General features: G+C 44.1%; 1 protein-coding gene across 1 annotated transcript; it reads right to left on the reverse strand.

Annotated features, from left to right (window-relative positions):
* Positions 1-1,361: 1,361 nt before the first annotated feature.
* On the reverse strand, positions 1,362-9,022 carry BIRC7 (baculoviral IAP repeat containing 7). The gene is made up of 8 exons (XM_072916938.1): positions 8,800-9,022; positions 7,505-8,033; positions 6,407-6,506; positions 5,192-5,273; positions 5,059-5,104; positions 3,936-4,154; positions 3,004-3,069; positions 1,362-2,506 (listed from the first exon to the last, which is right to left on the reverse strand). Exons 1-8 carry the CDS (start codon positions 8,833-8,835, stop codon positions 2,304-2,306), a joined length of 1,281 nt encoding a protein of 426 aa, XP_072773039.1. The 5' UTR covers positions 8,836-9,022; the 3' UTR covers positions 1,362-2,303.
* Between the last annotated feature and the right edge of the window lie 3,450 nt (positions 9,023-12,472).

Genomic DNA, 12,472 nt, shown 5'->3' on the forward strand with positions numbered 1-12,472 from the left:
AGGGTCATATTCCACACTTTATCTCCTCCAGGTTTCATTAACAGAGCCATTCCTCCTCATGCCCCAAGAACTCCTCCCGTGGTCTGCTTGTGCTAGACCCACTCTGAGTCCCTCAAGGTGACAGTGCCCGTGCCCTGTGAGGGCAGGGGCTGCCAGCCCCTTCCACCCCAGCCCATCCCCAGCATTATCCAGGGGCAGCTGAAGGCGGTGGCTCCCCTTATCTCCAGTTTCGGAGTGCCCTCTGTTGGGGACAGACATCGCTGGAGATGCTTCTCCAAGAACAACGTGGCACCTGGTTCTGAAAAGGACATTTCCCCGCAGGAGATAAACCAGCTCCTCCCTTTCCCTGGGATGGAAAAGCCATTCACCATTTTCACACTACTCAGTAGGGTTAGCCCCAGAAATTGTTGGTGCAGTTCCAACCTCGCTTAGGTTCCAGTCACACTCAGGTGAATTTGGAGGAAATAAGTGTTGCAGCACTGAGCTGATGTTTTCCCTTCTCAATTACCACATCTATTTAAACTATAAATTTCTGCTCTATTTATAGAGGCAAAACAAAGCCAATGATACCTTGAATCCAGACAAGACCTCATTTGGCATGGTGGTGACATTCTGTTCCCTGGGAAAGCTGCTGTCTGGCAGGGACACAACCAATTCCTCCAAGAGCTGCAGAGTTTAAACCACTCAAGTTGTAATTTCTGTCATCTTTGCCAATTACTGTGCTAATAATCCCTTCTTCTGAAATCAGGGATGAAGAGAGCTGCCCTCCCATGGGATCCACAGATAACTGATACCTTCAAGTGACTCACAGGCAAGCCCCCAAGCTGTTTAGTAACCAGAGCTGGAACCAGAGAAGCACTTCCAGAACCACAAATACACTCAAAAGAGCCACCTACCAAAACTCTACAAAGACTTCAGATCAGAATTATCTGCGTTTGCACAGTTTCATGTATCAGATCCTTATTCTCCTTCATCCTTATCCCTTCTTTTGCAGTTCCAAAGAATTTTGAGGAAAATTCTTCCCTGTGGGGGTGGCGAGGCCCTAGCACAGGGAAGCTGTGGCTGCCCCATCCCTGGAAGTGTCCAAGGTGTCCCTGCCCATGGCAGGGGGTTGGAATGAGATGAGCTTTAAGGTCCCTTCCAACCAAACCATTCTAAGGCTCTATGATCCATGTGCTGGCTGTAAAATTCCAAAGGACACTAATGGATGGCAAGAACATCTGCTTTTTCTTAGTTATGCCCATGTAGCACTGAAGGACAGATGTGATTTACAACCTGATGTCACTCCAACATCTTAGGACACCACCACACCCCTCCCCCAGTAGGGAATTGTACTAGAATCAGATACTTAGACTGCCAAGTTAAATAAAGGAAACATTTTATTCCATTAAAAAGAACAGTTTAATTTTTAAAATGTATTTCCTTTCCCTTCACTTAACAAGGGATAGTGGGGATGAAACTTACTCTCTTGCTACATGATTGAATATTCCATTTTAAATAAGAATCCCCAGTTTAGTCAGCAAAGAGATGTTCTAGTAAGGTATGTTTCCAGAGCAGTTTTGCACCAGGATAATACCCAACAGCCAGGGAAGAGCTCCATAAGAAACTTCCAGGAGACCACCCAGTGACCCTGAGCACAGAGCTTTCCACCAGGGGAGGTCAGCTGAGAGCAAAGAGCTTGGTGAGTTAGGCCAGACTTTTCCACTTAGTTATGCAAATTTGAGTATTACTGAAATGTTTCATCAATTGTTGAAAATTGAACAAAAAGAATATAAAAAAAAGACAGCAAAAAGGGGAGAAAAAGGTAGATTCTCCCTCCCCAACAACACGTTGCTGAGTATTCTAGTCCCAATGGAATGCATTTTGTACAAAAAATACTCCAATTTTCAATCAAACTTCCTGAAGGAATCACTAAAAGAATAATCTCTAGACAACTGCTAAGTGAGTGAGAAAGAACCAGAGAGTCTGCTGAAAACAGTCTTTGATTTCAACACAGAGCAAAGATTCACTTGAGAACACAAAAATGCGGAGAAGGAGAATCTCTTGACAATAAAAACCTCATTTTGGAGGACAAAAGAACCCAGCAGAGTTTTCCTGGAGCAGTCCTAAAGCAGAAGCAGATAAAATCAGCAGTTCTTCCTAGAAACACTGTGCATGGGAGCCACATTTAGTGAGTTTTTACACTTATGCCAAGCTACCCTGCAAAAAGAAGATTGCTCCAGCAAACTATTGACTTATTTTCTCCCTCTGCTGAGTTATGAGCGAGCTGTATGGACTTCTCTTCCCCTTGGGTGCCCCACGGCTCAGGACATGAAGGCTCTGACACGGCCCTGGATGCCAGCCCTGCAGATGGGACACAGCCTCAAATTGAGGGCACATTCTTCACAAGCTACCAGGTGGCCACAGGGAACAAACACAACAGACACATCTTTGTCCATGCACACTTTGCACGTCCTCTCCTCTCGCAGGCGCCGGAGCTGTTCTTCTGTGCTCAGCTGAGACTCATCTTTACCAAAAATTTAAAAAAAAGGAAAAAAAAAAGCCCAAACTGTTAGTGTTTTGTCACAGCTCCAAAGTGCCAGTTGTGACAGCTTAGGAAGTCACACTGCAACTTGACCATTGTTTTGTTCAGAGACTCTGAAGATGGCAGAAATACCTCTCAGGCAAGTTTCATTTAAGCAGAAAAACTACAGCTACTGTAGACTGGCTTATCTACACACAATGTTCACCTTATTTACACTCGCTGGACTGAACAGGGACACAGATCAACAGCATTTACTCTGTTAATTATCCCCATAAACTGGATTTTTTTGTAACAGCTGCTTCACAGGGGCACTCCAATCCCTGAATAAGGGTTCCTGTGCTCAAGTGCCACTCAAACTAGCACACAGGCCCCTTCAAAATTAAAAAAATGAGTTAGTATAATGACTACTGATACTGTTATTCTAGAACTCCTCCCAATTATGCTTTAGCTCAATTCCCCACACTGCCAGCCCAGAGCACCTGATTCCTTCTGCCGCACAGATCGCATTTCTTGTCTTGATGTTCCAGTCTCTCTCTGAACAGCACCTGTACAACCAGAAAAGAAGATGGTATTCAATGCTACCTCCTTTATCCTTCTCCTGACAGTGCTGTGTGAAAAGAAGAAATACCCTGGGCCTCAGAAGCATTTGGTTAAAAATTTCTTATCTCAGCCTGGCATGGCTGATGTTCTTGTGGTGCTCCAGTAGCTATTTAAGTTCACCTCCTTGCCAAGGTCTGTCTGTCCACATCACATTCTCTCCTCAAAGGTGTTTATCTATCACATCAGCTGGTCATTCCAGCTCCTTTGCTTCTATTTAATCAAAATTTCAGTTTTGTGGAATTTTTTCCACGTTAGCTACAGAAATGGCAGACCATGCTGTGGAGGCAGGAGCTTTGGAACTGCATCTTCAAGTAAGCTTCACTTGGCAAACAGATAACACAAAACAGAAGTTAAAGAAAATATATATTACCCAGACAAGAACTACAGCTATTTCTAAACAGGTTATTAATTCCAATTTTTAGTAGGCTTGGAGTGATCATCCACCCTAGGAGCTTTGCTTCAGGCAACTGGCTCTGCCTGGATCAGCTGTGAATTTGTGCACAAGGCTGCACATCATGGAGTGCCAGTTACTGCAGGTCTGAGGGCAGCAGGAAACACCAAGGATATCCCCAGCACAGCCCAGTGCAGGCAGATACAGCCACTGACATCCCAGCAACCACAGCTTCTCCAGGCTTCTTTAACTCAGACCCTCATTGCTCAGGCTCCCGAGGAAAGGGGGGCTGGGGGCATTACCCCTCAATTCCAGCCTGGGCAGAGTGAAGGCAGACCCTCAGAACACTCCCAGCAGTGCTCCAGGTGCAGTGAGGAAGAGGTTAAACACCCCCTAAGCCCAGCAGCGAGTCAGGCCTACCTCTCCTTCCTCCTGCACTGCTGCTGGCCCCACAGCCTGACTGCAGCAGGTCTGAAATCAGCTCAGACTCAGACACGTAGAAAGTCCCAGTCAGCACAAATTTATTCTCTACCAGGTTTGCCACCCAGGTGGGGTCAAAGCCCATCTGCAGGACATTCTGCACTATGGAACTCTGATCCTCAGAAGGATGAGCCAACAATTTCCAGTCCCTCAGGGGATCTGTAAAGCAGTGAACAGGTACTTTACCAAAAAGGCAGAGCCTTGGGCAAAACGTGTGCCATTCCTTTAAGGTGTTCTACATAACATGGCATTAATATATCCTAGAACACTCTTCAAACTATCCATTTAGCTAGATTAACTTCCACATTTATTTTTTAATTCAAATCATAATTCACAAGGAAGTTAATCAAAGCCAATTTCATAAAAGCCCAGACACGTATTTTGGATGGTTTATTTCACTTTGTCAGTGAAGAGTTTCCTGTGTTCAGCATCACTCCATAATCCTTATCTCTGTTTTCACATCCCAGAACAGAAGCCTCAGAACTGCTTTCATGAGCATCAAGTGGAACATCCCAATTGAAGCCTCTCCTACCTCAACCATTTATCAGTAATGACAGAAGTAGGAAATTCATCTGGCAGTCTCTTCAAAGGCTCAAGTCTTGCTTAAGCTTATGGGAGCCAAACTTCATCTACTTACATTTCTGGGAGCAACTGATAAATGGGAATAAATCCCAGGAACAGCATTTTCATGAACACCTAGACCCTCTACTGTTCTCTGGTTTCTTATCAAGCATGTTTAAAATGTTGCAGTGAAGGGCTTTACAGACAGACATCAACAGCAAGAACATCAAAAGGTGAGTCAGGTAAGCACTCAAAACTCACATGATTATCCAAACTAGCTACATGTCTCTGGCCTTAGACTAAGAGGTCTCAAAATATCAAGTAATTTTGTTTCTTGAGCTAGAGACCATTGCCTAAAACCAAAGCAAAACAACTTCCAGAATATCAAAACATCTCACAAGCACAGTGTCTACAGAGGGCAGAGCAGCTGAAGTGGGCTGGTGGAACTCAGACTACACCATGCTCACCAGAAGATAAAACACCATTGAATTACAGCACTGACCTTGGGAGGAAGAGGAGTCTTGCTCAGTCTGATCCCAGGAATGTCTCTGAAAGTGATACAAAAAGAGAAGCATGTGTTCAAAACTTTCCCATCTACCAAACCTAACCCACTACACACAGTGTTCACGACTCACTGGAGCCAGCAGGGTACTAGAAAATGTTGCCTGAACGCTGTTAACAAATTCTCTCCCCCTTGAGTGCAGCAAAAATTCACACCTATGAGCAGAAAAGTTGAAATACATTAGTACATCTCCCAAGTGAAAGCAGCAGTTTGAAATTTAGAAGCAGAGGGTGTTATGGGCAATGAGCAAACCTCTATATATCCATGAAAACCAGGGTAATCTGGTGTTTCACCTGCCCACCTCTTGCCCAAAGACTGACAGTAACAGGATCATGATCCCTCCCTCTTAATTCAGTCTTCATTCTAGCCCAAGATGAGCTCAGTTGTAATATGCTTTAGCAAAGACCACAGGACGGTGATGGGAGAGCAGTTCACAGGAGAGAAACAAGAACTGCTGCAGAAACCCAAGGCTTACAACCTTTGTCTCACCACGCTCTGAGCGCTTGCGCGCTGGGCAGCGAGGGAAGGGAGGAGCTCTGCGATCCCAGTTACCTGATGGGCCAGCACGGGGACAGGTGGAGGTGACATAGGGCTTGGGGTGTCCCAAAATGGGTTTATTTAGTGGAGAAAATGGAGCCCAAAACCAACTTGGGAGAGCAAACAGAAGGTTTTATACAGAAACTCAGGAGGAGGGGTGTAGGAACAATAACTAATGAGGGTAGAACTGGGCAGGGGTCTAAGGCAGGACTAACAGATCATAAACCTACCTGGAAACAGGGAAGTGGAATAAGACAGTAACAAATAGGGCATCAAGTGTAGCTACATGGACAGGGAACACTCTGGAAGAAGGAGAGGGGAGTAGAAGGAGTGACAGGGAATGTTCTAGGGAAAGAGGCAGGGAAAGAGGATTGACAACTTGGAGAGGGGGCAGCTAGGGAAGAGCTCAGGAAGATTGACCACTGAGGAGGGGAGGATGGAAATGAACAAACATCAATTTAAGGCAAAAACACACCACCACATTACAATACATTTCTTTTTGTACCTCAGAGTAGGAGTAATGAAAGCTCTTTGATGCCAAATAAAGTTATTTAATTGAACTATTAGATGGTGAACTCCAGGTGAAATTAGAGACTCTCAGGTCTGAACTGTGCCATTCCACCTAAGCTTGAACATTTTATTTTGCTTTTAAGGTGAGAGGATATAAATATTGCTGTCCTATGAAAGAAAAGTATCAGTGTGAAATGCATGACCTATCTTTTGGAGTATTTGTTAACCAAGACTGACTTACTCTGGGTACCATTTGGCATGTTCCCTCCAAGGATCATCTCCAAAGGACCAGCTCCTCACACCTCCATCACAGTAAAAACACCTCACTACATCTCCTCGTCCTGAAAGGCAGATCAAGAGATTATTTGACACCTGAGACACAACATGCCCTACACTAACCCTGGGTGAGACTCAGCACAAAACACAGGCTTTGGACAGAAGAGATGAACACATGACAATTTACTGACACAGTGCACATTGTAGAGGGGCAGGAGCTCAGTCTGAGCTCCCAGAGCTGGCTGAGAGGATTCCAGAAGGGGATCACAAGCTAACAGGCAGCATCCATGGCAGCAGCTGAGCTGCCATGCACAGCCCCCCCAGCCAATCCCCCTGCCTGCCTTCGCAGCAGAGCTGTGGTTAGTTACACCTGTGAACACCCTGCTCACTAACCACAATCTGCCATAGTGCAAATATTTCCCCTGGCTGGTCAATTCAGAGAGGACTATTTCTTCAAACCTGTCACCTAACCAGCAAGGCATTCTCAAAGAGAAAGAAGAGCATTTTATTGATATTCACATGCATGTGATTACAAGATATATTGGCAATTTTCTGCAACCAAAAAAAAAGTCTGATTTCTGTATTTCAAATGAAGAGTCCCCAGAGAAACAAGCCCCAGCAACAGCCAGAGGGGCTGACTCCATCAGCTGTCACTCAGGTTTGGGGTTTTGAGAAGGAAAGGCTTCAGTGCAAGACCCAGCCTATCCAAAACATGACACACCAAGCGAGCTCCTCAAGTCCTTTTAGAAGTGCAAGGAACAAATACACCCAATGGATCTTTAAGCACACTTTTCTGTCTGTAAAACATCTGTTTAAAACACATCACCTTTCCTCTCCTGCTGGCAAGGAGGTGTTTCCTCATGGACCCCTCAGTACCCAAACAGGAGTTAAATGTTGAAACCAATTCTGCACAAGCAGTAAGAGAAACAGCACAGGCAAAAGGAAGGACATGGTTTTTAACCACAATACACATACACACAGGTATTTGTAAGAGCAATAAAACAGCGAAACTTTCAAAAGTTAACTTGAATAAGAGTTAAGGACATTTCCCCAGAGTACCTACCTGTGTAAAAGAACCCTGCTCTAGCCAGTTGCTCTGGATGCATGCTGGAATTTTGTGGCCAGTTCTCAAATGTGGACAGCCTCATCTCCTCTGTCACCATCTCAGGGTACTCTGGCTCATTGGGCTGGGCTGTCTCCTCACTGACTATCCCCTGCAAGACACTCAGGAACTGCCCATCCACAGTGTCAAAGATCTCCTGCAGGGACAGCATCTCCTGGTTCCCAACATCCTCACCAGAGAGATATTTACAGGTAGGGAAGAAATGCAGGTGCTCTATCATGGGGCAATCACCAGGTCTCCAGTCCTTCAGGATACCCCCACAGCAGAAACACTGCACTTCATCCCCGGGGCCCAGGTAGAAAAATCCAGCCTCCACCAGGTCCCGGGCAGACACAGGGGCAGTGCGGGGCCACTGCTGGAAAGTTCGGAGTCTCCTGGCCACGCTCCTCATGCTGGCCTCGAAGAGCCGGCGGCGAGCAGCCCTGGGCTCAGGCTGCTGGGCTGGTGCTGCATCCCCCATGGCCGCGCTCTGCAAGAGAGGATGGAGAGCCCAGAGCGCTCAGCTGCACTCCCAGCCCCGGCCAGCGCTCACCCTGCTGGATTATTCCTCATCCCCATCACATTCCAGAAAGCTCCTGCTCCCAACAAAGCCCAGCTTGTTTCAGAAGCCCAGTCACAGACTGTGTTTCTGTACTTTGCTGTTGAACTTTTGCTGAGCCTTCACTGGTGTCTGACGGGAAGAGTCCAGTGCTTTCCAAGGCCCTCTGCCAATTTACAGGAAAGATGGAACAGAGAGGGGAGGGCAAAACCTGTGCTGCCTCCCAGGCTGAACCAAGCCAGCCTTTGGCATCTGATCTGCAGATAAATCCCCAGCCATTTTGTACGCCTTTAAACTACCATGAAAAAGGCTCTGCTTTTTATTCTCTAAACCAGGCATGTCATAACAAAACAGAACAGCCACACCCAAACAAATAACGTCTCCAACAAATTTCTCCCACAAAAGACTTTTTGCAATAAGAGGTGCAGCATAAGAGAACAACTATATTTATCTTTTGCATATTAAGAAGTCCATTATGGCTTGCCTTTATATTCACATACTCTGCAGAAGATTCATTAACTCTGCTAATTGGACTCCCCAAACCAAATTAAAATTTTAAATACCTATAACACCACTAAAAACCAATATTCTACCAAAAGCCATTACTTACATAGGAATACAAAGCCACAACAACATTAGAGCTCATGCCAACAATTAGCACAATAAAAATATCCCTTAAAATAAACCCCAACTTTACCTGAAACATGTTAACTAAACTCCAGAAAGTTTCCATAATTTAAATCTCTCTCAACACACAAATTTCACACAAAAATCTTCTCTCCTCAGATGTCTCCCCCAAAGCACAAACACTCCCAAGGAGTAAGTGAGCCCACCTGCCTCAGAAGTCATTTATAATCCTTAGTAGCCCCCAATTGGTTGGGATGGGCTGAAGTTCTCTATTGGCTAATGAGTCCAAGTTTCATCTTTATAAAAAGGAGTTACAAGGCAAAGTTAAGCTCTAATTTTCTCCAGAAAATCTTGTTGAAGCCTAGTCTAGTGCCAGGTGTGACATCCTGACTCCTATGATATAATGGCTGTCACATCCCAAGTTTGCTGTGACTCTATTAACAGTATTTCTGCATCTTTATCAGCTTGTTTTCACATGTGTTTTGCACCTTACATTTCTTAAGAAAATGTACTGTAAAATTAGCAGATAAATAGCAACAAGAATTTTCTCCAGACAGCTTGAACAGATTGCATTGCCTTTACTTTGAGAATCAAGTTTTTTTCTCCAATTGCATCTTCGCAACTTGAAATCCTCCTGTTCTTTTGCCTTCCTGTGGTCACAATTCCACAAAATGGAAGATTTAAAGGATAGTTTTGAAAGGTGCAATTACTTGAAAATGTGTTTTCCTTTACCACTGCCTGAGAAGATGCATAAAGCTACTTCTAAACTCTTGAATTATTAGTTCTCCATGTAAACATAAGAACACAGGTGGTTCATGTTTCTTAGAAATTATAAATGAGCATTTTTCTTTTAATAAGAATTAAAATTTCTTTTAATTTTACAGGCAAGCCCATAAAATCATCCTCATTAAAAAAAGTGTTGTTTTTTTGCTAATTAAACACTTGTTAATGAAAGCCCCTGAGCAGTAGAGGGCAGTGCTTTTATATGACATTTACAGAATGCTGTAGCAAGAGACTGAAGGTCCTTAGAGAATTTTTTTGTAATAAAATACATATAAAGATAATTGCATGTTATCTTGCACTCTGTGGGTCCTGTCCTTTCTAAGTCTATGCTGATTTTTGAAGAATGCATCCTAAAAATCCAAAGGTCAGAGTTAACAAAATCCCTCCTGCAGAGGCTGCTTGGGGTCTGCTGATGGCTTGTAGCAAGTCACCTGTTAATCAATAAGAGTGATTGATAATTCTGATTTTATAAAGCATTTTACAAATAATGACCTCATCTTCTACTGCTTGTAGCTACCTGGCTTCTCAAAGTTGTGCACAATTCCACCTGTTTTAGGAGAAGCTCCAGCCTGATTGTTAAAGAGGGAAAAGCTGTATAAATCTAGAGGAGCCTAAAAACAGCTTCTGGAAGTCTGTTTCTGGCAGTGGTTATTTGGTTTGGCTTTTTTTTTTTTCTTGTATACATAACATTCTTCCATCATAAAAACTTCAGGACAGGTTTAAGGTTGATTATCATGTGGTTTTGGGGGGAACATTTCACCAGAGGAAAGCTGAGGAGGACCAGTGAGATGACTGTAGCAGAAGCAGTATAAATGACTCCAAGTGTGGTGCTAAGAGCAAGTAAAAACAAGTCACCATGTATAAATGATAGGGGTTTATTTTAGCACATCAAAATTTGGAAAGCAAATAACATATTCAGTAATCTGTTGTATGCAATTTATACTGATCTTTTTTAGCAAGTCATACATTTTCAGTTTCTTTTCAGAGCATTAAGATGCCCTACTGAACTTCTGAATGCTTCTTAAAATGAGGAGTGTCATGAGCTAGTGATAAACAAATGTGGGAATCAGTAAACATCAATCAGGAGTCCAGGACAGATCAGTGATAATGATCAACATTGCCATCACTAGATAGTGATTGGAAACACTCGATGAAGAAAGGAATATAAACATAATTAATCAAAAATCTGCTTGCTATTATCAACCTGATTCAGAAGGAAAACAATCAATAAATACAAGGGCCAGAGTATATCTGGAGGCAGCATAATAAAAAGCTTGAAAGCACTGAAGTGACTGGAGCCCTTGGAAAAACTCCAGCAGAATTCATCTCCACCCTCGAGGTGCTACACAGCTGTAAGAGACTGAACTTCTTCTGTGTGGCATAGCTTGGGACTATTGTGCTTTCATCAATAAATTAAGAGTTTACTGAGGAAAGAGGCTTTTATAACAGGAGGAAAAAAAGGTATCAATTGGCATTGGTGAAGAAATGAAGAGGCTGGAACACAAAAGGAGACACCATAGCATGTCACTGCAACTGATGAGCAAAGGGACTGGGTATCGAGCAAATTTATGGCATCATTCCCATTCCCACTTGCTCAGATGTTAGCCACTATTAAGATGTGGATCCATTTTCAGAATAAAGCATTCAGACTCTGTGATGTAACTGCTTTGCAGCCTGAAGCAGAGTAGACAAAATCATTATAGCTGAAGGCCTAGGCACAGATGACTGCTGCTGTTTCTCCATGTAGGGGCTCTCTTCTCTTCTGGCTGCCTCTTCCTGGCATGCTGTCCATGCTGTCCTCCCCCTTCTTCTCCTGAAGGTCCTGCTGCTCTGGTCCTGGCACCTGCACTGCTGCTCTGGTCCTGGCACCTGCACTGCTGCTCTGGTCCTGCAGAGCAGTACCTGCACTGCTGCTCTCTGGGGAGCTCCAGCCACAGGAACACCCGGGAGGAGCCCATCTGCTCAGCTGCCTCCCAGGGCAGCCCTGAGGGACCAAAGCACACTCTGGATGTTGACACACAGCTCCACAGCATCCCTAAAACAAATCCACTGCAGACAGGAAACAGGATCCAACTCAGTGGATAGTGACAAAGCACCCTGAGAAGTGACTGAGGACAAACACAAAGCCATTTCCTCAGGGCAGGGCAAAGCTCAGAAGCCTCACTTTGCTGTTTCATGCAGCTCAAGTTTTTCTTTTCTCATAACAAGTTCTGCCATACATCTACAGTGATCTTCTCTGCCTATCAACAGCTTCCTCGCTGCACTTCCCTCAGGCCCTTTTCAATAATAACAACAACAACAAAAAAACAAAACAAAACAAAACACATTAACAAATATAAATGGTTTATTTCTCCACACATTAACAATCATTCATTCAGGAAGCCTGGAAAATGTTGCTATGAAGTAAATCATAGCATCCCAGAATGGTTTGGGTTGGGACCTTAAAGTTCATCTCATTCCATCCCCTGCCATGAGCAGGGACACCTTCCACTATCCCAGGTTGCTCCAAACCCTGTCCAACCTGGCCTTGGACACTTCCAGGGATGGGGCAGCCACAGCTGCTCAGGGTAACCTGTGCCAGGGCCTCAGCACCATTTGAGTAAATAACTTCTTCATAATATCAAACTTGAACCTCTCCTCTTCTAGTTTAAAGTCGTTCTCCCTTATCCTATCACTGCATGCTCTTGTAAAAAGTACATTTACTATACATAGAGACTGCTGGAACTAACACACAGATGAGTAACAAATACCTGTGTTGTGAAGTGATTTCCTAGGGATTCAAATCTTTTCATCTCCTGCCCTAATTCTTTCCCCTGGCCCCCACTACTATGGCATTTTATTGCCTAAAAACTTTAGGTATTGTAATAGTTAGGAATAGCTAAATGTAACTTGCAACGTGATTCATGAAAGTGCTTCAAATCAAATCCTATTAATATCCCAGCCCACAGAACAGAACACAG

Source organism: Taeniopygia guttata, chromosome 20 (assembly GCF_048771995.1).
Source record: "Taeniopygia guttata chromosome 20, bTaeGut7.mat, whole genome shotgun sequence".
NCBI lineage: Eukaryota > Metazoa > Chordata > Aves > Passeriformes > Estrildidae > Taeniopygia > Taeniopygia guttata.